This window comes from Varroa destructor, unplaced genomic scaffold (genome assembly GCF_002443255.2).
Source record: "Varroa destructor unplaced genomic scaffold, Vdes_3.0 BEIS01000001.1, whole genome shotgun sequence".
Lineage (NCBI taxonomy): Eukaryota > Metazoa > Arthropoda > Arachnida > Mesostigmata > Varroidae > Varroa > Varroa destructor.
Genome location: NW_019211454.1, coordinates 69,062,766 through 69,085,205, shown reverse-complemented (window position 1 = coordinate 69,085,205; position 22,440 = coordinate 69,062,766). Strand labels below are relative to the sequence as shown.

The following is a 22,440-nucleotide window of genomic DNA, read 5'->3' as shown; positions in this document are numbered from 1 at the left end:
ATGCAATGTGTTCTACTCCTTCTAGAATATTTTAGCTTAAACATAGATTCTCAGTCAGCTGATTAGGGGATTAATTCAATAGTTTTTTGTGACACACAATTGAGAGAACCCCTGTCTAGGGAGTCGAAAGTCAGGATAGGCCGTACAGTTTATTAGATTTTTTCTTAAAGATAAATTACAAGATCAAAGCACATATCATTCTGACATTAAAGACGAGATTTAGTAAAATGATGAATCATTCTACGTTGCTGCAATTCAGTGTGCGTGAAGTGCGGTAAGAGCTTGTACTTACTGTATGTAAGCACTATTTATATTCCTGTTTTTGTTCCAGAATTAACTTTTCACGAATTTGTTGGGAGTACAATGGGAGCGAGTGTGAAGCCAGCGATCCTGAAGCAATCCTGTTCAATAAGTTAATTTTAACAAAAAAAAACTTATAAAATACAGCTATCCTTTGTCCGAATTGGTGCTTGAGTGCCGCCTTAAGTATAGCGACTATACATGTCAGCCGGCTGATAGCCTTAACAGGTAACTAGTATCCATATCCACTCCGCGTGGTATAAATAGTTCGCTCATTTTGACATAGTTATGCTTCAAATAAGACAAACCAACGTTTCTATTAACCATTGATTTCCATCAGATCTGTTTTAGAAATTGTAGAATCCAACAATGGACCTCTGAAAGGAAGTAGTGAATAGTAAAATTTTTAGTTTTGAGTTCCGCTGTGATGAAATACTCCATTATTGTTCTGTTTTTATCATCACCGACTCTAGCTGGAAACTGCAGTATACTTACCTGAAAACTGGGGTGTGTTACACATTTGACCCAGCGTCTCTCAAGGAATATCCGTCTTGCCAGGAGCCATGGAAGTATAGAGTCAACGTCAGGTATACATATATCAGGGTGACCAAATACCCTAGATAGAGGAAATACATTAACGTTTATACACTGCTTAGACTCCGAAGCGCAAAATACTGTATACTTCCATGCACATGAGAAAAATATTTAACCAGGACAATAATCACACTCCTTAGATCACCTCGATATATTTAGAGCTTCGTCTGGAGTCAAAAAATATAATTTTTCTTTTTTTTTTTTAAATATTTTTAATCTTTAAAAATAGATGAAATGGCATTAAAGACCACAGAAAATTTATCGATTTTTCGCCAACAGACTGCTGACAGCTCCTGGAACAGATATCGCGCTATCAGGCTTTCTTCATCAACGAAACACGTTTACTTCAGGGATGCCAAATACATTTATGTTACGATCTGGAAAAGTAAGTTAGGTATAAAACGTTACTTATAACTGTAATAATAACACCCATTTTAACTCAATAATATTGTTTAATATATATATTTTTGTTTAGACGATCCTTAGGTTAATTAGGTTAGACTAGCGCCTAAAGGAATAATGCTCCTGTTGCAAAATAATGTAAGATAAAAGCAGCTATATCATCGTAAATCTTATTTCAAACGGGAGTCTGATAAATGTTTGCCATTCTAGATTTTTGTTATTATTATTTAAAACAACCTTATTATATGATCATTATTTAGTTATCAAGTATATATAAAAAATCCATTTTGTAATTTGTGTCCTACAGGTTTATATGATTGCTGCAGGCGAGAAGACATTACACGCACCATACGAGAAGACCCATGAAGACGCACCATACGAAACGCAGTGTGGCGACTATATTGAAATATCCAATCGGATGAACTATACCGATGAAGTAAGCTTATTTGAATTGATATGTTATACTTACTCTTACTTTAATTAATTGCAAGCCGCCAACTTGTCCTGAATAGGCACCTGAAATGTCTGTAATAATTGCGTATGGCGTTTGCTTATGATTTTAGATTTATTAAAAAAATACTTTAGCTTAATATCATGTATAGTACTGTTTCTATTATGGTAAAAATTTGCTGCGAGCCGATATTGCTATTTATGAGGCTGTTATGGACTAGTTAAATATGACGTCTAAATACTTTTGAACTCGCAGCTACTTCAACTACATATAATGACCACTGTCCCTCAATGGTTATCAAATATATCAATAAAACCTGTTTTATTAGTAATGGCGCAGCTAATTGCTGACAGTGTTTCGTCTAGGAACCCTGAAATAAATATCTCATTTTTCCGCTCGAGGAATCATCAAATAAATATCTTAATCCTACACTGAATCCTACACCGGCATTTCAAGAGGAACCGTGCTAGATTCACTCACTTCAGAATCAAATCGTATGCCTTTTATTATTATTACCTTTTCCTTTTTTTTTTTTTTATCTTTTTCGCGTAGGGGATTCAAGCAGAGGAGTGCAGTGAGCGATGTCTATCAACGAAGTGGGAAAATACATGTAATTGTTTTTCAAAGCTATACGGGGCTCGCGATCGGCTTAACGGGAGTCTACGCGAATATCTCTCACATTGTACGTTTCAATTCTATTTTCTAAGATACATAAGCCATCCTGGTTTAGCCTTTTGTACTACGTTGAAGTTATTTCGTTCTATAACTTAGTTAAGAAATCATTTTCATTCTAATCGTAGTGGTACTTACACGCACGCTTATTCGGCACGTTCCGTACAAACCCTAAGGGAATATAATGGCGGACTGCGTGCTTCTTACAGATGCCATAGGCTAATCCTCCAAATACGCTGAATCGAAAATAGTAATATTGAAATTTTGCAAGGACTCTTCCCGATGTGTTATTAGATCAGCATAAAATTCTGTATTGTTTTTTATAATATTAGACAGTAAAAATAAGCAGCCATTTAGCCGTCCATAAAAAAAAAACTTTGGCATTCATGCACACGCTACCGTATCCAATAGCTTTTCGTGTACAAACAGAGATTACCGTATACAAAAATTCGTTATCGGTCGCTTTATCTTTTCGCTTTTTTTATTGATGAAACAGCTTCTAAGGAGGGCCACAAATTCAAAGTCACCCTTTTTATTGTAATGTTAATAATTAAATCGTCTTTTAATTAATACGATTTGCGTAAATACAAATTGCTAAGTTGAAAGAAGCTTATAAGTCAATTGAAGTTATCAAAGCTATAAAATTCAGCCAACATATGTGCATTTAAGTCGATGTAAAAGCAACGCATACCCATGTGCTGTTAAAATCCAATGATTAATTAAGCTACATGTCGTAATAAAGTATGATTCTATATATTCCAGTACGGTGTATTCAAGAAATGAAATCCCATGGATGGTTGCCATGGTGTCAGTATGTCTGTAGGGGAGCCTGTTACGAGATTCGCTATAGCACTCTTAGTTTTACTATAGGGAATATCAACAAGTACTTGCGAAACGAGTGAGTATCAAGGTACGGATATACTTGGTGAGACAAAAGTATAAAAAATGCATAATTTCGCTTTAAGAATGTGACTGTCATTCGAAATGTGCATGATAATGAGTCCCATCAGATGCTGAGCCATAAAAAAAAGCTGTAATTAAAATTATCGTACCCCACATGGGTTTAATAGATTAACGGATAGTTTGACCTCGTGTAAATATGGGCGTATGTGATATATCGAACCCTTTTTTGTTGTTGTAATAAATAGTATATGAAAAACTTCATAATGCGCACTATCGTAGGTCACCTCAATGGTCTACAAGCGCCATAGTGAGCACCAACACTCTCACTTGTTAAAAGCCAGTCACCCGACTTTTTCCCAGGACCGATTTCTTGGCTAGTCCAGTGAAATGTATATTAATGCTACGATAGGATGCCAGAACTGAAGTTACTTTTTCAAGTCGAGGTCTTTTCCTCATGCAAGTTTCTAAAATAACGAGCAAACCGATTATTTGTTAGCCAATATCTGCTTTCGCCTTACTGATCCCCAAAGCCACGAGATGATAAATATTAGGTAACTCTGTGAAGCCGCTCCTTCATTCGCCTTCTCTCAGCCCTCGTAACACAAAAGACGTTGAGTTTCCTTCTACTGTGCTTCGTTAAACCGATGACTCCTTGTAACCTTAACTCACGGCTAAAGTTACACTTAATTCATCACAGATTTCTGATCGGAACGATGTAATTAAACGTCTTATTTAGCATATATATATATATATATATATATATATATATATATATATATATATATATATATATCAATTTCGTTCTTTTTTAAAGCTGGTTGAACATACATATCTTTTCAATGTTGCCTTTTACCCCTAGCGAAATTGATCAGTAATCTACTTCTGAGCGTCTATACGACCTAAAACAAGCCTCAGTTATTTATCACGATTTTGGAAATTATGACGCATACTAATGTGACGATTTCGATCTAATGACTGTACTAACGTGTTTTCGAAGCGAGGAAACCACCGTGAATGTCCGAATGGGATCGACACGAAATGAGTTAATTTCGAATATTCCACGAATAACGGTATCAAAACGATTCCTTGTTACTTCGAATCGATTGTTTTAATGTTTATCATAACACTAAACAGTTTATTATTTTATTCTATTACGAACGAATCGTTTTGGCATTTTTCAGTTATAATATATTTTTAGATATATGATGGAAAGCAATCTTTTGAGATGCGCTTATATTTTTATCCTGACATAGAACTAGTTGTACATTCAAGCTTCTTCAATAATTACAGTGACTATCACGTCGGGTCCCGTTGATCTTCTCGTTGTTGACAACCCTTCGCATTTACATGAAAAACCATTTTTGATTGGTTTGTTTTGCGGAGCTTCTGAACGCTAGCATAATATTGCAATGGTCAGCGGATGCAAGAAAACGGAGCGTGATGCCGTCGCGGTTCGAGCAAATTTCCCATATAGAAATTCTCCATATATCGTATTTTCACAATTTAAATTTTCGGAATACCGAAACGTTACTTCATTTGATGATACTAAACAAAAATGTGTCCAATTATCAAATACGTTGATCTCTGAAAAAAGAGTCCCGAACTACATTTGTGATCAAATGTTTAGAAAATTCAGTTTTTTTTGTTACCTGACATGCTTATCTTTAGGGTTCAAAATCCCGGTGAAACTATGTAATTTAAAAAAAAAAAACGAATGGCGAATGAATGTTAAAGCAGCAACTGAGTTTGTCAACGGCACCTAGCACTTAGCTATCACCAAACGAACAAATAGAAATATAAAAGAATGGTAATTATTGATGTATAATATAATCTTAAAGGTAGGATGAACTAATACTGGAGTTCGGCATTGCAATATAAATAATACTGTACGTAATCTATGGGCTTTGTCGTATGTAGAATCACTGGTTGAAACACTAAGAAAATTACATCGTATCAACATAGCTTCCTTCATATTGTCAAAAAGCAAACCAGTTTCCACACAGTAATTGTTCAGCCATTAGGAAAATTACCCTATTACGGACAACTAACTTTTGCCCAAGATTCCAACAATGGGTCAAGAGCGGGATATTCTAGGAAAGAAAAATACTCGAAAGTAAGATATCGTGTCTGAAATATTAATGAAACGTGGAGAATCAGATAGCAATTGACTGTGAACGATACTGATATAGAAAGAGCAAAAAACGAGTCTCTCTCTCTCTCTCTCTCTCTCTCTCTCTCTCTCTATATATATATATATATATATATATATATATATATATATATATATATAGAGAGAGAGAGAGAGAGAGAGAGAGAGAGAGAGAGAGACGTTTATTGAAGGAGCTGAACATTTTTCGAGCCGATACCTCTCAAACGTTTAATAATGTCTATGCTATTGAGAGTAAATTACAAATAACAAATGTGTAGTACTTGACGTATAAATAAAAACCATATAGGAAATATCATTCAATGTCGAATTTCGATAGAAGATGAAGATTAGCTAGCCATCATTTGTCGTTAATTCGAGTTACCGTTTCGTGCTTTTTCCAGGGTTCCGACATGTTTACCCTGCTTTCAGGTCACGTTTCAATGTGGCTAGGAATTTCTGCAACAATGCTATTCGCTCTACTTAAATATATTCAAACACATAATCAGGATTAAAGATATCTGATGATATATGATGAAAAAAAAATGTGTAAAACAATTAACAGACCCAAACATCATGGCAAGACGCATGTTCGGGACATAGCTTTATAGCAAGTTGTGTAATTAATTAAATTTATTGAACATGTAACAAAATAAAATCTTATCTATGAACGACAAAAAAACACTTTTCATTTGTAAAGAGCAATACTTTTTTATGATTCAATCAGCCGAAAGTGAAAGCATATATTAAGGTATGTTTTTATGCAGTAAAAAGTAAAAAAGATACTTTGAAAAAATAATCCTGTATACGTAGACGATGATAGGTAATTTACGTGTTTGAACCCCAGAAAAATTTAGATTCATGGGCTTCCTCGCAGGACTTACATTTAGAAGTAACATAAAACAACGACAACAAATTGGCATTAGATGTCCTAAAAAGGAATCGTGCCCTAGTGGTGAGGACAAAAGCTGGTAGGTAGAGGAGGGGTCACATATGTTTAAAAGGGGCAAGTTCGACAATGGATTTGATGGCAGTGCTTTTCGCGCATAGTCTCATGTAAACCTACAAGCAACAATGGGCCTAAACAGAATTCTTCGGGCTCATCAATCTGTCGGCAATGTGGTTTATTACCAAAAAGCCACGATTGGTCACGTCTACCACAACTAGAGCTTTGGTCGAGCGAGTGTTACATTTCAGGTAGCCTTTGGCAATTAAGGGCGTCCGAAAAATTTAGGACACTACCAAAGTGAACCTAAATTAGACGACGGTTCAAATTAAATAACATTTTTGTCCTTTTATCCGTTTGTGGTAAATGCGTGCTAAATGAATCAGATAAAGAGATCCATATTATTAGTAATTAGTTTCGTACTTATTACCCTTCAAGTGCATCTTCGGATTTGTCATTTAGCATTTACAAAACTAGCGTGCCTTTTCTCCACAAACCATCTGTAGATAAGCACTTTCTCCTTTTTGTTTGTAAAAGACATTAGGAAAAATTTATTACAAGTCTGAGCTATATAGACCGACACGCATATCCGTATAGTGTTTTAAGAACAACAATTCAATATATTCTATTATAATTGCTTTCTACCTTCATGAGAAAACGGCCTTCAATGAAAAGAAAAAGCCGTATGTATACAGAAAGTGTGCATACGGGCGTAAGAAGTAAGCTACTTATATCAGTTATAGAGCTGATCACACAGACAGACACGGTTTTCTCGAGTGAACTCAGTTGTCCAGCTGGTGCCAGTGTTGGAACCCACTAACGCTGTTACCTATTCATTATTATTATCATCATTTCTGAAAGAAATCGATCTGATTTATGGATTGGAAAATGTTACACAGCTGCTCAGTTGGCCGGTCAGCAACAGCAATGACTTTTGGATAGATTCCACGCAAAATAGAGTGAACGTAATTTCCTCCATCAAGGAGTCGACTATAAATGCCCGATTAGGAGGTTATGCCAACCTGATGATGTGTCCCAAAAGGCCAGCGAAGTGGGTCGGTAAAGATTGTTGTGCATTAGGCAGTAGTTGTAAGATTTTGAAAGTTTCTTCGGCTTTAGATTCATTATGAGAGTGATCATACTCGTTCTAAGCATAATCAGTACCGCCTCTGGGGACGAGGAGTGCAAAAAGCGTCCAGGTAAGTTTAACGAGATATCTAACAGCGATACCAGACGTAGAACTCGAAACATAGGGGCAATTTGTATCACTGACGTGCGGTCTTGCACAATTATACGTTTCCTAACGTAGTTTTGAAACATCACTTCAGCTACTGAAATATCGAATGCACTTCCTGTTGTTGTTTTCGCTTTAGATGACGCCGTTATGAAGGAGGCGCAGCCGATTGCAGAGCGAATTATGAAGAAATGCATGCATCTTCTCGACAAGTACCCCGTGCCCATAAACGTCATTGGAGAGGTTATCTCGCTTCCGCTGCTATGATACGTATAGAGTTACTTGTGTGCTTGATCGAAAATCAGGCATGTCTTGTGGTCGAACAAACGAATTTTCTAGCGTATAATGATTTTTGTTTGACACACGAAATGGAAATATCTCTCACTATCTTCCTTGTCTATTTTTAGTAAAATTAGGACCATCTAGCGAGGAAGGAAATCTTGACAACTTGCTTGTTCCCAGGCTATATGAGAATTCTTCCTTCCTGGGGTGGGGCCAATGTAGAAAATGTGTGTACGATATAGGTTTCATTAATGCTTAGCCAAACGCCCATTTTTTCTCCGCTATATCGACAACGGTGAACTGAAAATACGACCCAGACAAATGCTTTGTATTTCTACGGGGGCGGCACTAGGATTTCATAAACATCTATCTAAAAAGGGGGCTTTTAGCTTTAAATTTTAGCTAGCCATAAAGAACTGAATTCGCTAGCTAATTGTAGTTTTTGAACTTCGATATGTGGTCATTGCCTTCCCCTAACACATTCATAAATGAAGGTCTAGATGATAAAGTAGATGAAAACGTGCGTAAATTTAGGTCGAGTGCGTATCATGTATAGTTACGCCTAACATGTCAAATATTAGCTTTAACTGGTCTACATAAAATACAATTGAACATTTGTACAATCGCGTTCAATGGTAAAAGTTCGGTATAGCTGAGCGATATCGAAAGCCAGGCCTTTTGACTACAACTGGCATTTTTGTTTCAAGAGACTAGGGTGGCGATGGGCGTTTGTCATTGCTTGCCGTTATGTACATTGACTTAGTGGTTTTTTGCGGTTTTTAGAGATGCTTTTTATCCTGGTGAACGTACCCAGAAATCGGCCACCCACTCTTCGTAATAGCAGCTGGATAGTAAGATCATCATGAATAGACTGAAGTAATACACGAAAGCATGGCTAATCTTTAAACGCTTGGGTTCAGGCTTAGATGAGCACGTTTACTATGTTTGATAAATATGTATTTTGTGTAGGACAGTTATTGACTGTTGTTGCGATAAAATTATTATTATTATTATTTTTTATATATAAATTATTATCTTTTTCATATAGGTGAAGAAATATGTTATAGAAAATGCTAAAGTAGTATATAACAACGTATATATATATATATATATATATGGAATACTTACAAAATATTAGGCTATTTAACTGGATTGTAAATTTTAAATTAAATTCCACTTTATCAGGCTCTCAGAATTATATGCGATGACTACGCCAAATGTCATGACAGCCTTGAATCGTTAGCTGGGGTAAGTAACTATCTTATTTTGTAGGCCATATTCTTAATACGGAGAGTACATCCAGTCTTTCTAAGCAACTGTTGTTTGTTAGGTGAAAATCTGCCTTCTTAAAATTAAGCATTGTCAAATCTACGCTCATATATATATGTGTAACATTACGATAGGTTCGACATCATGTCATGCCTGCGACACGTTATTTACACTAGTTAATTTAACTTATCCAGCTAGCTGTTTTACGCCTAGGTCTTCGTAGGTCTAGCATGCATTCATATTTTGTTCACTGAATTTATGTTAAATGAGATGTACTTTGTCATTGAGAACGCATTTATCCACGCATCCTAAGAGCCTAAAAAGGTAAATCGGCGTAAGTTTTTAAACTAGTTTTTATGGCTTCGCATTCTCTCTGTGTTTGGAGACTCGGGATGACTGAGTGTACCAGTCATTCATGGGATGACGAGCAAAGCAGCGGAGAGCTGCTACATAGGTACTTGGAAAAGCTATTGGCGCTAACGAATATAACTTGGTCCTTCCTGCTTAAAAACAAATCAATTTATGCTTTTACTTTCTAGGACCAAAACAAATACCGTCAGGAGATCATTAAATGCACCCAACCTCATCTTATAAATTTCTGCGTAAGTTGTCATATGTGTAAGTAATATTCACCTTCCGGGAGGGTATTATAACAGTTGCATTTTATAAAATGGAAATGCTAGTTTAATTAGCATATTTTGTTTTAGAAATCGAGACCGGAAATCCAACACGATCCCGAAAAACTCGCTAATGATATCAGCGTGAGTAAACTATACATACGTAGTATTAGCTATTAGCTTATATATTATATATCTTGTGCAATTTTTGATAAGATCATAACGGTGAAATTTTTGTGAATGTGCTTTTGCATTGGTACTATTTGACACATCTTCGAGGACGAGTGCAAAACTATTCTAGAAATGCCAATAAGCGCCAGAAGTCTCATTAGAAACACTTGTCAACATGGACTTTTTTTTTTTTCAATGTCTACTAGGACTGTATCTTGGAGCACATTCCACTGGATAAAAGCTTGGGCATTGCTACCGGTGTATGGGTGATGAGGATTCTGGGAGTTCCCACGGAATAGGCGAGATTCGGTCACAAAATGCCTAATGCAGACCCAATTAGAAGCCTTCTATACCTTCAATATTCGATTGGAAGTACCTGATCGCGCGGTAAATTTCAAATCCGTTTAAAAGCAGCATGAGCATTTTTTCAGTCGGCTAGAAATATAAAGTGTAGGTAAATCGACATCGATCAGATTGTATTCGAGATGTGTCCCTGAAACTATGGTGCGTTCAAGATATTTCTGGTAGAAGTTACAGAACGATGATTAGCTTTGATGCGTACGATGATGTGGAATGATTTTTAGATACTTGTAATTAATAATTGATAATTGTAACAATTTTCTTTCGTACATGACGACATCGTTTATGTTATAGCTCCGTACTTGTTTCGAAGGCAGTGGACGTCTTTCAGTGACATTGATACGAAACGCAAGATGGAAGAAGCTTGCCTTTGAATCTTATCTACCTTTATAAAACAGAACGACTGTAGAGCAGTAGCAGTAAAAAACAAGCAGTAAAGGTACCTTTTCCTATACTTATGCTTCTTCGCGAGTTCGACCAGAATTTCCATCGGCATGTTGACGTTCGTTCTTTGCCTCTTTGAGTCAGGTTAAGTTGTTTACGGCGAGCATTTTTCCTCTCTTGTATATGGTCAGCAAAAAGTGACGCAATCCGTCCAGTTGAAGCTTAGCTAATCTTCAACTCGGCGTTCTCTAATACGGCCTTTGGTGGAATATTTTTTTCTCTACTTAATAATTATTTCTGTCTAGAAATTAGTTGTGAAATATTGGACACCAGGTGCCTACCCACTTGACTTAAATTCTCTGATATGCTAACACGGCCTGGAGGATTGAACTCTTTATGCACGCCGTGGCGATACGGCCACTTGTTTTCCGAAAGAAATCTCCGAATCCTTTCGCCGAAACAATCACAGAGCGATAAGAGAGAAGATCTTATAACCACGGTGTTACCATCTTAGCGCCAACCCAAAGTACAGGAATGGGCACGTTTACTTTGTGCAGTATTAGATAACTGTTGATTACAGAGCTTTTAATTAAGTACTGACATTCTTTTCAGATTCTCGTATGTGCGGCTTAGAAGTTAGTATTTTTTTTATATAAAATCGATCAAATATTTCGATATGAACATTGGGGAATAGTCTAAATAAATAAAATGATAAAACGGGATAAATGCAACAGAGTATCGAGGTTACGAGGACGTTTCCACAAGAAAGCGAACATAAATGTTACAGGATAAAAGGTTGCAGTTAGGCATGGTTTTAAATTGGGATCAATTTTGTCTATATTTTTAGTTGGATATCAATCTGTTAAAGTTTACGTTGGCAGTTAAAAGTTGTAACGAGATTACAAAGTTATTCAAATAAGAAAAGTTAATAAATTAGAATAACGGGGTAATGAATAACAACAAATTGAAAGGCTTCAAGGGGACAGAATTACGAGAACGATGTAATAGGTAGACAGAATCAGAGAAATAGAATCACTATAACTGGATAGTGGTGACACAATAAAAAGTTAGCAGGATCTCAAAAAAGAGACAGCAAGAATGTACAATTTGCGGTATAAATTAAACTCGATTTTACGTAATACCGATTAATTAGGACAGGATGATGTCCAGCAAGGCAAGCGGGTTCTTCTCTCAGAAATATACCGATAATTTGGCTTTGCCTTTATTTCACATGTCCCAATCGTCCAAATTCCATTTGTTCCCTTTGAAGTAGTTCTCAATAGATTCGATACAAGTATACGACGGATTTTCTAGTCCCCAAAACAGTTTTTCAATACAAAAATGCTGGTACCGAAAATCTTTTGTCTGGACTCTCTCCACTGTTTCAATTATCTTTTTCTTTTTTTTGCTTTTCTAACACAAAATATGATACACGCTCCCTGGCACTTTATTCTAGTGTTCCAGAAAAAATAAATATGGCTAGAAGTCGCTCATTTTTAAGAGCTTACAAAGTGCCCTTGAATGTTCTAAAATCATGTCTGCGGATAGTTAACATATACTAAATGTACCAACCGCTGATTAAAGAAAGCGTATTCTTTTCAATTTAGTAGTGTTAACAGGCTATCGAGCTAATGGTAGATCAGTAAATTTGAATTTTGGCGCCAGAGCTAGATAGGGTCTCGATGAAAGGTTTTAAGTTTACTCTGAACAAAGGAAAAAATATTTGGGCTTCTTGGAGTTAAAGTCGATTGTTTCTTCAGCAGAATATAAGCAGTATGCTAATGGTCTAGTAAAAATGCAGCATTGCTTTCATGGAACAGAGCTAACTTCGTCATTGAAACAAGGCATTGTAATATTCTGATTGAATAAGGAAAGCAGGTATAATAACAGTATAATAAGAATAATAGAAGAACTAGCCGGAAACATTGCAGGTTGAGGTTACTATAGCTGTGTGTTTTAACGGAACTGGGAGCTGGGTTGGATGTAACCAATCGCTAAGACTTGATCACAGGATGCCCAGGCCAATGCTTATGCAATAACCGCGAAAGAACGACACGATTGTTGGTGCGTTTCGATGGGGAAGTGGGATAATTAGAGCATAGCTTTTGTTACGTTGCAGTACCTGGCGATCATTTTGGGGTTCTTTGCGGTAGTACACCAAGAACCTTACCCCTTAGAGAGAATAGTCGGGGCAGGCAATGCTGGATTTTTTTTAACCGTTCTTCAACAGACATATGCAAAGGCATGATAGTTAAGCAACTATTGATTGATGATAAGCAACTATTGGTTCTATCTTTGGTGTCAATAATTCATAGTAACTTATTTTACTTAGCAAATACTTTTTGCCAATCCTGAAATTTAAAGCAGCGCCGCTACATGCTTATTTTCTACGGTTGCCACTTATACCATGCAACGTAACTGCAGTAGGATAACTGATGCTACGTGCTAGAGCTATAATCAACATTATGCTGGAAGTAACATAAACTAGTTAGATCAGTTATACTAAGTAGTGACGAAACGGGCTAGGACCGAAAAATGCGGGTCAGTCTGTAAAAGTTTCTCACTTCTTTCTCACTTTTTGTCATTATACACCGCAAACTATACTTCGAACACATTTACAGCCTTAGCCAGTTTAGAAGTTAGCATATCTATAAGAAAGAATTATTAAGATCTCGCCTTTAAATTCCGTCGTAAGTTCCTTTTGAGGATCTGCCACCGTAGAGACCCTAATACGCGTTATCTGCAGAAATGGAGGGCTTACCTATTCATGTACTCGTGTACGCATAATGCGACTCAATAGTCGAAGAGTGTAAAAGTCCAGTTTCGAACCATACGGTCAGGCCAGGTCTCTGAACCTAGTGTCGAGGCGCTATCGATAAGCATTACTTCAAACCGCTAGCCTCCGGCACAAAAGTGAAGTATGCCTGCTCAGGTTTCGAACCTAAATTATCGAATGATGTATGGCAGTACGCTATCACTGCACCATAAATCGGACTTCCTAGAGTTAGGCGTTTGTTTTTTTGGGCAAGCCGTTAGTGGGTCATAATTGTGCGATTTCTTTAACGCTGACACGGGAGACGTGAAGTTTGCGCACTCGGCATTATTGGTATGTTGTACTAATTTTGGATATAGTTTTCAAGTTGAGACGTTAACATTGCAACGTCACTAAGGCGCGCAAACGTCCAATAACTGTTGCTGTTATTGAAAGCACCAATAAATATGGTTCACTAAAAACTGCTTGGAATAGTTACTTAACTTAAATTCACTTGGTCGGAACATGAGATTTAATCAGAAAAAGATATTATGAGGCGAAGTTGCATTTGGAAGATTTTTTTGTTCACAAATAATACATCCAATTAATCTATCTAACTAGCGTACTAATTTTTCGTTTTTTAAAACTCCTTATGGTCACAAATATCTCAGTGTAATTCTAATGCTTCGCGTTAAGATTTACGTACTAATTTTAGAAAGAAATAAAAAAAAAAAAAAAACAGTAAATTTCGCTTTTACGGGATGAAAGTGTAGTGGATACTGGCTCCTTAACCAAACCTGCTCTATTGTATCTGCTGTGTGTTATTCTAGAAGAATCGTGTATATCAACTACCACCATTATTAGAGCACCAGAGCTAGTTTTGAGTCTCAATTTTAGTTTATATATATATATATATATATATTAATTTATAAATATTCTGATATTGAGGAAGCTGCAGCGGAGATGCAGCTGAAGATTTCCTCAACAGACTGATTTTCACTTGAAACGATATTGATTGTTCGTATATATGGATATGGTCATCGCAGGTGCGCTCGTACCGTATAACGTGTTTGTCTTTTGAGTTGTAGGTAAAGGAGCCCACTTCGCTACGCCGCAGCGTCTCGAGGTATATGTCGGTTACATAGTAACCGAGAGAGTTGATTATGTATTTAATAATAGTGCACTATATCGGTGCGCAGATATAGAATCGTAAATAGGTATCTATCTAATGCAATCACTGATGAACAACTGGCAGCTTAGCAAACAGCAGAACGCCCTTATAACAGAAGCAAATAAATGTTAATTTTGCCGAATTAGCCGTCAGTTTTTCTTCCCTTTTCTGGTTGTGCTTATTGTGAAAAACACACGTTCCCTCATTATCTGTTTTGAGGGAACGTGTGCTTTTCCATATGACCATATGTCAAACACTTGACCCTGTCGCCTAGGGTTACATGTACCTGTACCTGTACAAGATATAAAGCAATATGCCTCAGGTTTTGTGCCGCCTCATGCGCCCCAGCTGGCCAGTCTACCCGATTTTCAAATTTTTCAATTGAAAAATTGTATATTTCTAAACACGAGCAACCTGTTTGTTCACTAATATTTATTTAATTAATCCTATCGACATAATATATGCACAAATGACAGATGAAAATAATTAAATTATGCAATGAGACATATAAAAATGTAGTGTTTTTTATCGAGTCATTCAATGCTTTTATGAAATATGCTAACTCGAAAATAGTGTGTGAGCTGGAATTACCACAGTCGAACGACATATTGTTTCAATAGAAGAGAATGAATGAAGACGTTTCAGAATGATGACTAGAAATTTCCTAACATAGCAATAGCCGGTGTTACAATTTTTTGTTCGACAGCTACCGAAATTTTTTCACATAAAGCACAGATAATTTTTAAAAAAATTATATCATTATACATCAGTGTCAACTGACACAATATTAGAGGGTAAAACGAGCAGCGTCCATAGCAATAAGGTAAATAATCAGCGTGAAACGTCTGCTTCTATAGGCATATTATATGTGCCTAGATTACAGTTTTCCTAATAGACATAACTGTTCGTATGGACTATATGTGGGACTGAGGAAAGCTTTCCACAAATGTAACAGCTGAAAGTTGTTACGTGCATAGAACAAACAGACGAGCAGAACCCAGTCAGTGATTTGCATGTACATACCTCAATACAGAGATATGCTTTCTAACTACATTGAAACTAAAATATGAAATGACCCGGCCGTGTCAGCAAATCACTTCTAAAAAACAAAAGGCTTTTTTAGAAGTAGATTTCACTGTAAATCGCATAACAACAAATAATGAGTATCTACGTATATTTCCGGCCTACGGGGCCCGTTAGCTTACACATACCCCATGCGTAATCCAACTGGAAACTTTTCTCCTTGAAGCCAGTACCCTATCTTCAATAATCAGCACTAGGATTAGCCATATTTTTTTTCCTAATTACCAAATTACGAAAAAAAAAATTACGACCAAGTGCATTTTTGCCCTGACAAAGGATCACTTGTTATTATTGAACGTATATACATGTATATACATTGAGAGTATATACGCTTTATCCAGATGAAGGACATTGACTAGTTTCTTGATTTGAAGCCCGCTTACTGCTAGCTAGCCTTGGCTGAACTGTGTACTGTTATTGAAGTGCTAGTAGCTCTAAGGTCCCTTTGCACGTATTTTTTCTAGGAAAAATGATACTAATTATCTTACTATTTATTCAACCCAGAGAGAAAATGGAGGCAACTGTTCCGTTTAAGATGCGTCTTTTATTTTCTTCTTTCGGCGCTTAGCTCTGTTGGCTGATGAGGCGAGCTCGTTGGGGTAGGCGACACGTGCTGAACCTTAATGGAGGACGGACGAAAGGTAGCGAGAGAATCCTTTTGCTCTAAATTGCTTGCAAGCAGTTTCACATAGTCATGGTAGCTAGGCGGTATCAGTTGTGGCCTCCGGGGAGCAACTTGTATCCTTCCGAAAGTAGCTTCTACTTCGTTGTCGTTCGCTGCCATTTGGCTACCTACACTTCAGTCACTTACCTTCTTGGCAGGATATCCCTGATCGGCCATCCCCTACGCTTGAAATAGCTTGGAGCAGGCGGATCGACTGGAGGATAACCCTCGTGCCATGAGAGACCGCACTACCGCTGCTAACCCTACTCCACTTGACTCTTCCGGCCTCATTTGTATTCTTTCCGTCCGACGCCGTCCCGACTACTCCCGTCTCCATTCGAGACTGCTGTCATCCTCTAACTTTTTTGCCGTTTTTACCTTTGTTGATATTACTGCTTGCTGTCAGCACTTAGCTTGTTTAGCGGAAAACCCGAATCGCTCTTCACTGACATTGTTACGATTTTTGCTACGGCTCAGTTGTCGTGGTGTCTTTGCAAAAATCGGCGCATTTCCGTCCTAGCCGAGACATGATTGAACACATGACTGTCTTTGTTTGAGCTCGTTACACAAAAAAAAAATGTTTTTGTGTAGTCGTGTAGACATAACAATCTGAGGCTTCTTACAATTGCTTCTGCCCACAGCTATCCATGTTGTCCAATAGATGTCAACGCTCCGTCCTGCTGCTCGATGCCGCTCCTTTCTATCATAACCGTGGGTAACACCTTTTACCAACTCTAGCCGCCTATTCTTTTAACAACTCAACGACACAAACGCTGACATCCCATGATATTGTCGCTTCTCCTGAACGTCGGAGACCTGAAATCAGCCAAGACTAACAGGAAAACAGACCGTATGCCCCTATCCATGCTTGAGCAGATCCTATTTCGAAGGTCGAAGAAAGAGACAGTAGAAACCCCTAGCTACAGATAAGGAGGAGAAGCGAAACCTCTCTCAGTGGCTCTGAAAAGGGGGCTAGTGGCTCCGGTATGTAGTTGGCGGCCTTAACGATTATCGGGTGCGGTTGTGGTTGGTGCTAGGCTTTGCCGGTTGCCAATCGGGACATCTGTCCCGACTGGATAGCGTCCCGGACGCTGCTACGAACTCGGTATCCGTTACCTATATACCACAACCTATATCGTGATCCTTCCACCGGCTAAATAAACAGTATCTTCGCCACGTCCGCAGACACAACTCGACGTGTTTCCCTTGTTAGACTCGTTGTTATTATAAAACTATCATGTTCTTTTTTTCTTAAATTAAAAGCCATCTTTTTCGTTTTGAGGTGTTCTTTAAAGGAACAAAGAAGAAAAAATTCCAATTAGTGTACATTGTTTTATGGCTTGGATATATTACGTGCTTATTCGATATCCATTTGGCGATCTCTTGTTATGCTACTTATTCAAAAACTAGGGTAGGTGATAAGTACCGAATATAGCGTCGACTCTGCGCACGGCCAAATTAATATAGATCTACTGCTCAAAATATGACACAGCATACAGTTAAAGCTAGCTAATTTTATAAAGAAATTTTATATACAAGCAGTATATATGTATTACTGGTAAACGTATTGTACAGATAGAAAGTAAAGGCTCTCAAACCGGACAAGTCTTTTATTTGGCCTATATATATATATATATATTTCTCATGGTTAATTTAAGATGTCTGTTTTTCGTTACACGATAGTCCTGCAGGTAGTGATGAAGTGACAAAGTATATATACACACACAATATATGCATTTTAATCCCAAATCTTCATAGCACCCGCTTGGCTCTGAGATGTGCGAACGAAACATCATGTTTAAAAGTTTCGCCACTAGTATGATAACTCAAGTGGTTGTTAATTTTTTTGAGAACATCACCGTTCATATAAAGAAAAAAAAAACATATGTAAGCTTGTAATGAGGTAATTTGTAGGTAGTTTAAAGCCTACAAACATCCTCGTTGATCAATAAATTGATTTTAATACTGAGTACGAGAAAACTCGAACGGTACACCTGCTACCAAATCTTGCAAACAGAATTGGCACGGAAAGATATATCAAGAAACCAACGAAAATCGCTGGAGGGTATTCTGACGAGGCTTTACTCGCGTGACTGAAGACAATTCACTATAACAAAAAAATGTTTTATGCTGTGAAAAAATTTTTAACCACTTGACGGATTCAAACGCAGACCAAGAGTCATAGATAGTCCTATATAAAATATCAACACAATTACATTGGTTTGCGTTAAGTGCGCAGTCGATATTGAGCTTGCAAAACTTAAATAGCTTTAAAGAAATTTACTTTACCCTGTTAGAAAAATTGATCGTCTATAGCTATCGAATGAGAGTCAACGCTCTCAAAAAGGGCCTTGTAGAGGACCGACTTAAAAAGTTTACAAAGGACCATTACCGTTGACACAGCCCGCTTGTCCTTTCACACGGACCATCATCCCTTTCTCGAATATTGCTGCGATTATAGTTGAATGGAAAATATTTGGTAGCAATGGCCTACGATAGAATAGGCTCAATAGTACGCAGCCCTAATAGCCGTAACGCTTGCAGAAAAGAGCCGTACTGAGTTTTATTGCCATTTTTTGTAGATGCTTGAAAATATTTTTGCGTCTATTCCCAATCAGATTGACAGTCCATAGCTAAAACTAATGGCCTAATGCGATTTTCCCGTGTCGCATTCGGGTGTCAATTGAATCGAAAAGTGCGCGAGCAAGATTTCTCCATACCCCAACTGCCACCTAGCAGCAGTTAGGGTGTCTCTTGAACTAATAGTTTATATAGTTTGGACGACTCAAGCGATGTTGTTTGCTTTCTGGGAGAATTTTTTTAACGTTTTACAGTTTTGTTATCGAGTCTTTTCCCAAAGAGAAAAAATATTCCCAAATATTTTATTTTTTTGTACCCCGATTTCACGATTCATAGCGACAGACAGATCAGATATATGGTCGATTACTAAGCTGCTTTCGTGAGTACGTCTTCGCAGCTCACTTGAAAATAAGTATACCATTGAAGTAGTTGCTTTGTCGGCCTTAACAGCACCGCGCGAACATAAACGACACCACCGTCAACAATAGCAGCACTGTGCGTCTAGCCTTGCTGCTACTGCTGCGATTGTTGCTGATTTGGCCCTTCTTTTCACGCCTGTAGCAGCAGCAGCAGCAGCAGCCATAAATTCACAAATTATGAAGCTCAAAACAGCAGATAAACAGGCTGCGGGCAGATTTCCCACCATTAGCAGTCCTGTTTCGCTTGAGAAGACACGTATTCAAAAGCTACAACGTACAGTTAAGCCACACTCAAAATGAAGACTCGAAGGTCGTTCTTTTTGTTTGCTTGATTGGCATTTTTGGGAAGATGTACCGTATTGCACTCCAGAAACGATAGTGGTAGCTCTAGTGAACATAATAATGTTTATAGTAATAGTACGTGACACGGTACTAGAGTACGATCCTAGTTGTCAAGTGAGTAAAAAAGTTTCGTGCTTCTATTTGCATTTATTAATCACCCGAACCCGGGTCTTCATAAAAACTATTATGGGCTTACAAAAGAGAATCAGTTGGCTCAATCAATCCAAATCATCTCACGGACTTCGTGTTGGGAGGACTGATTATTGCATATTAGCTTGAATGCTTTTACCGTCCTAGAAGATCTCTCGTCGACCACCCGTTGCCACCAGCCGTTACTCTCGTAGCTTTTTTTTTTGTTCCAGTTTAGTTGTAGGCCGTGCTGATATTTCTTGTATTGTTTTTTTCGTGTCGCGATTGTTTTCTTGTACTTCAGGTGGGACACCGAATCGGATATATATCCTTCTGTATTACACCCATAGTCGTGAAAAGGTCCGTTACAATTGTTCGTCATATAGCCCATTTGGTCAGGATTATAAGATCTTTTCTCCTTAATTTTCAATTCAAACTTACATTGTCGAATTTTCGGCAACTAAAACATGTGAGAAGTGATACCCAGTTCTCCACACGACAGCTGGAGGCCCAAATGTGAGCTTTCCTGTGCCCCAATAACTTCACAACTACGCTGCGCGGGATGGTGGCGAGGCATTGCCAATCGCCGTTCTTTCCTACTGTCAGATCTACGGATTAAATCTGGATCCCCTACGTGATGTCAAGCGTGTTTCGCAACTCATTTTCTATCTGCTTAGCGTTCAGGTATGAATTTACATCGCGCAAAATCACTGTTGCAGGGGAACCAACCGCATTCTGAAAATCCGCCTCCGCATTTGTTCCCTTGTGGGTGATCTCTGAGAACGTAGCATCGCCGCTCGGTGTAATACCCTGCTGACTACTATGTCGTCATGGTAACTATTTGCGACCCGCTTAGGTCTTAAACCACAGAGGACAGCATAGCCGCTGTCCTCTGTGGTTTGATGCGATCTTTGACGGCATTAAGAATGACCACGAAATCGACTCTTACTCTAAGCATAATGTTGTGCATGCATTTCCTTTTTTTGTTTTCGTACTTGTCGCAAGGGGTTTCGGCCCTTTTTTGATTACAGTTTCGGTTTGGCATCTGATTAGCTATAAACGTGCGTGTCTTGGCACAATTTCAAATTTTTGTGAGATAACCTTTTTTCAGAAATGCAGAAGCCGTCTATTCCGGATTAATGAGAATTTATTTAGACGTCTTAATTCAAATTGTTTATTTCGAATTACTTTTCTCAACACACTTCTACCACCGTTTTTCCAGTCCTGAAAACAGTTTTCATATTCGATCGGCAAAATAGCTTTTAGCTTAATCAGCGATTCTTCTATCGTCTCGAAATACTTTCACTGTGGAACTTTTCCTTAGCCCTTTTGCGATGGGTCCGCTGAATACGAGAAGCAACACACACACTGAATTTTTAGCAAAAACTTGTCAAATGTGGACTGGCGCCTAGCTGTAATAGGGAACACAAGACTTCTTGTAACCCAGCCCGGGTCTTTCGCATCGGACAGACACGCTCAGTCTATTTACGTCTTATTAATGGTACTCCTGGGTGACAGTGGAGCTGTACGGCATGATGTCATGATAAACGATTTTTTGGCAATTGAAATATGAGCAGCACTACGTCTCACCAGTGATCGCTGACCGCTGAGGTTTTTACCAGGGTAATAATTGCCTTCGATAAACTTCTCTGCGGTTTCAATACGCTGAATCAATTGTTTGCTGAGCATTACTGGTGGCTGGTTTTCGTAGGCATCCCATAATATCGGCAAAGTATCTATACATTGATTGTATTTTTACTCGAAGAAACCTATTGTACGTTCACTGCTTTACTTAGGAAAAACCGATCTTACCGGAAACTCGAAAGTGCATTAAATCATTAGAACATATCACTTACGTGTAGCAAAAGCACAAAATAAACACAGTCTGTAAGCGATGACCTAGTGGAACAAAAAATTGAACTAAGTTATTCATTTCTGAACATAGTCGAATATCTACTGCTAATCATTTGAAGGCCGCTTAATGTTGGACTGAATAATAGTTACCCCCTTCCTTTGTTACTTCGATAGTATTGTTGCTACGCAGAATGGCAGTCCCTCTTATTGGCAGGCTTGTCGCAACTTATTCTTATAATCACTTGCAATCAGCAAAACCCTTTATTTTCGTTTTACCAGAACATTATTTTCATATTGTTATGTGTCAGGTCAACCTCTTGCAATCACTGAAGGCACTTCTCACAGCGTCTTTGTATTACTACAAGCAAACTGTCTGTCTTGCACTTCTTCCCCCTGAGGTGTGATTATCGTTCACTATCTAATTGATTGCTGCATCTGGTAGATGTGGTAAGTTCCTGAATGTTGAAGATCAAGGTTGGACGAACCTCTAGTTTATCGTTCTCCTACACGAGTGTCTTCGGGCAAGTGAGGGGTACATCTAGTTGTTTAGTCACTGTTAAGGTGTGCAGCTGGAAATAGTCGTTTTCCTTCAACATTCACCTTCTCTTTTTTGGTATCCTTCTCTTCGGCCGGCTAGTAAGTTACTACCTTGAATCTCGTAATCTCAACTCTGACCGACTTTCGCGTGCTGCCGTATTGTTTCCTCAGTTCCTTC

General features: G+C 37.9%; 2 protein-coding genes across 3 annotated transcripts in view; both read left to right on the top strand.

Moving 5' to 3' along the window:
* Positions 1 to 6,136, top strand: part of LOC147759027 (uncharacterized) — an 8,364-nt gene extending 2,228 nt beyond the window's left edge. The window contains exons 2-9 of the mRNA XM_086985868.1: positions 414 to 528; positions 774 to 887; positions 1,174 to 1,279; positions 1,604 to 1,732; positions 2,300 to 2,429; positions 3,182 to 3,317; positions 4,320 to 4,392; positions 5,873 to 6,136. Of these exons, the coding sequence (XP_086841994.1) occupies positions 414 to 528; positions 774 to 887; positions 1,174 to 1,279; positions 1,604 to 1,732; positions 2,300 to 2,429; positions 3,182 to 3,317; positions 4,320 to 4,392; positions 5,873 to 5,983 (914 nt within the window). The 3' untranslated portion in view covers positions 5,984 to 6,136. The remainder of the gene's footprint in view (positions 1 to 413; positions 529 to 773; positions 888 to 1,173; positions 1,280 to 1,603; positions 1,733 to 2,299; positions 2,430 to 3,181; positions 3,318 to 4,319; positions 4,393 to 5,872) is intronic.
* Positions 6,137 to 7,426: 1,290 nt separating this feature from the next.
* LOC111252426 (uncharacterized) lies at positions 7,427 to 14,796 on the top strand. 2 transcript variants are annotated; one of them, XR_002674195.2, is made up of 7 exons: positions 7,427 to 7,613; positions 7,788 to 7,891; positions 9,116 to 9,178; positions 9,739 to 9,801; positions 9,907 to 9,960; positions 10,194 to 10,374; positions 14,572 to 14,796. XR_002674195.2 is itself a non-coding variant. In XM_022810311.2 (6 exons), exons 1-6 carry the CDS (start codon positions 7,541 to 7,543, stop codon positions 10,284 to 10,286), a joined length of 450 nt encoding a protein of 149 aa, XP_022666046.1. In that variant the 5' UTR covers positions 7,427 to 7,540; the 3' UTR covers positions 10,287 to 13,965. The 2 variants fall into 2 exon arrangements, 1 of the variants encoding a protein (XP_022666046.1); XM_022810311.2 differs by lacking the exon at positions 14,572 to 14,796 and having other exon boundaries at positions 10,194 to 13,965.
* The last annotated feature ends 7,644 nt before the right edge of the window (positions 14,797 to 22,440 follow it).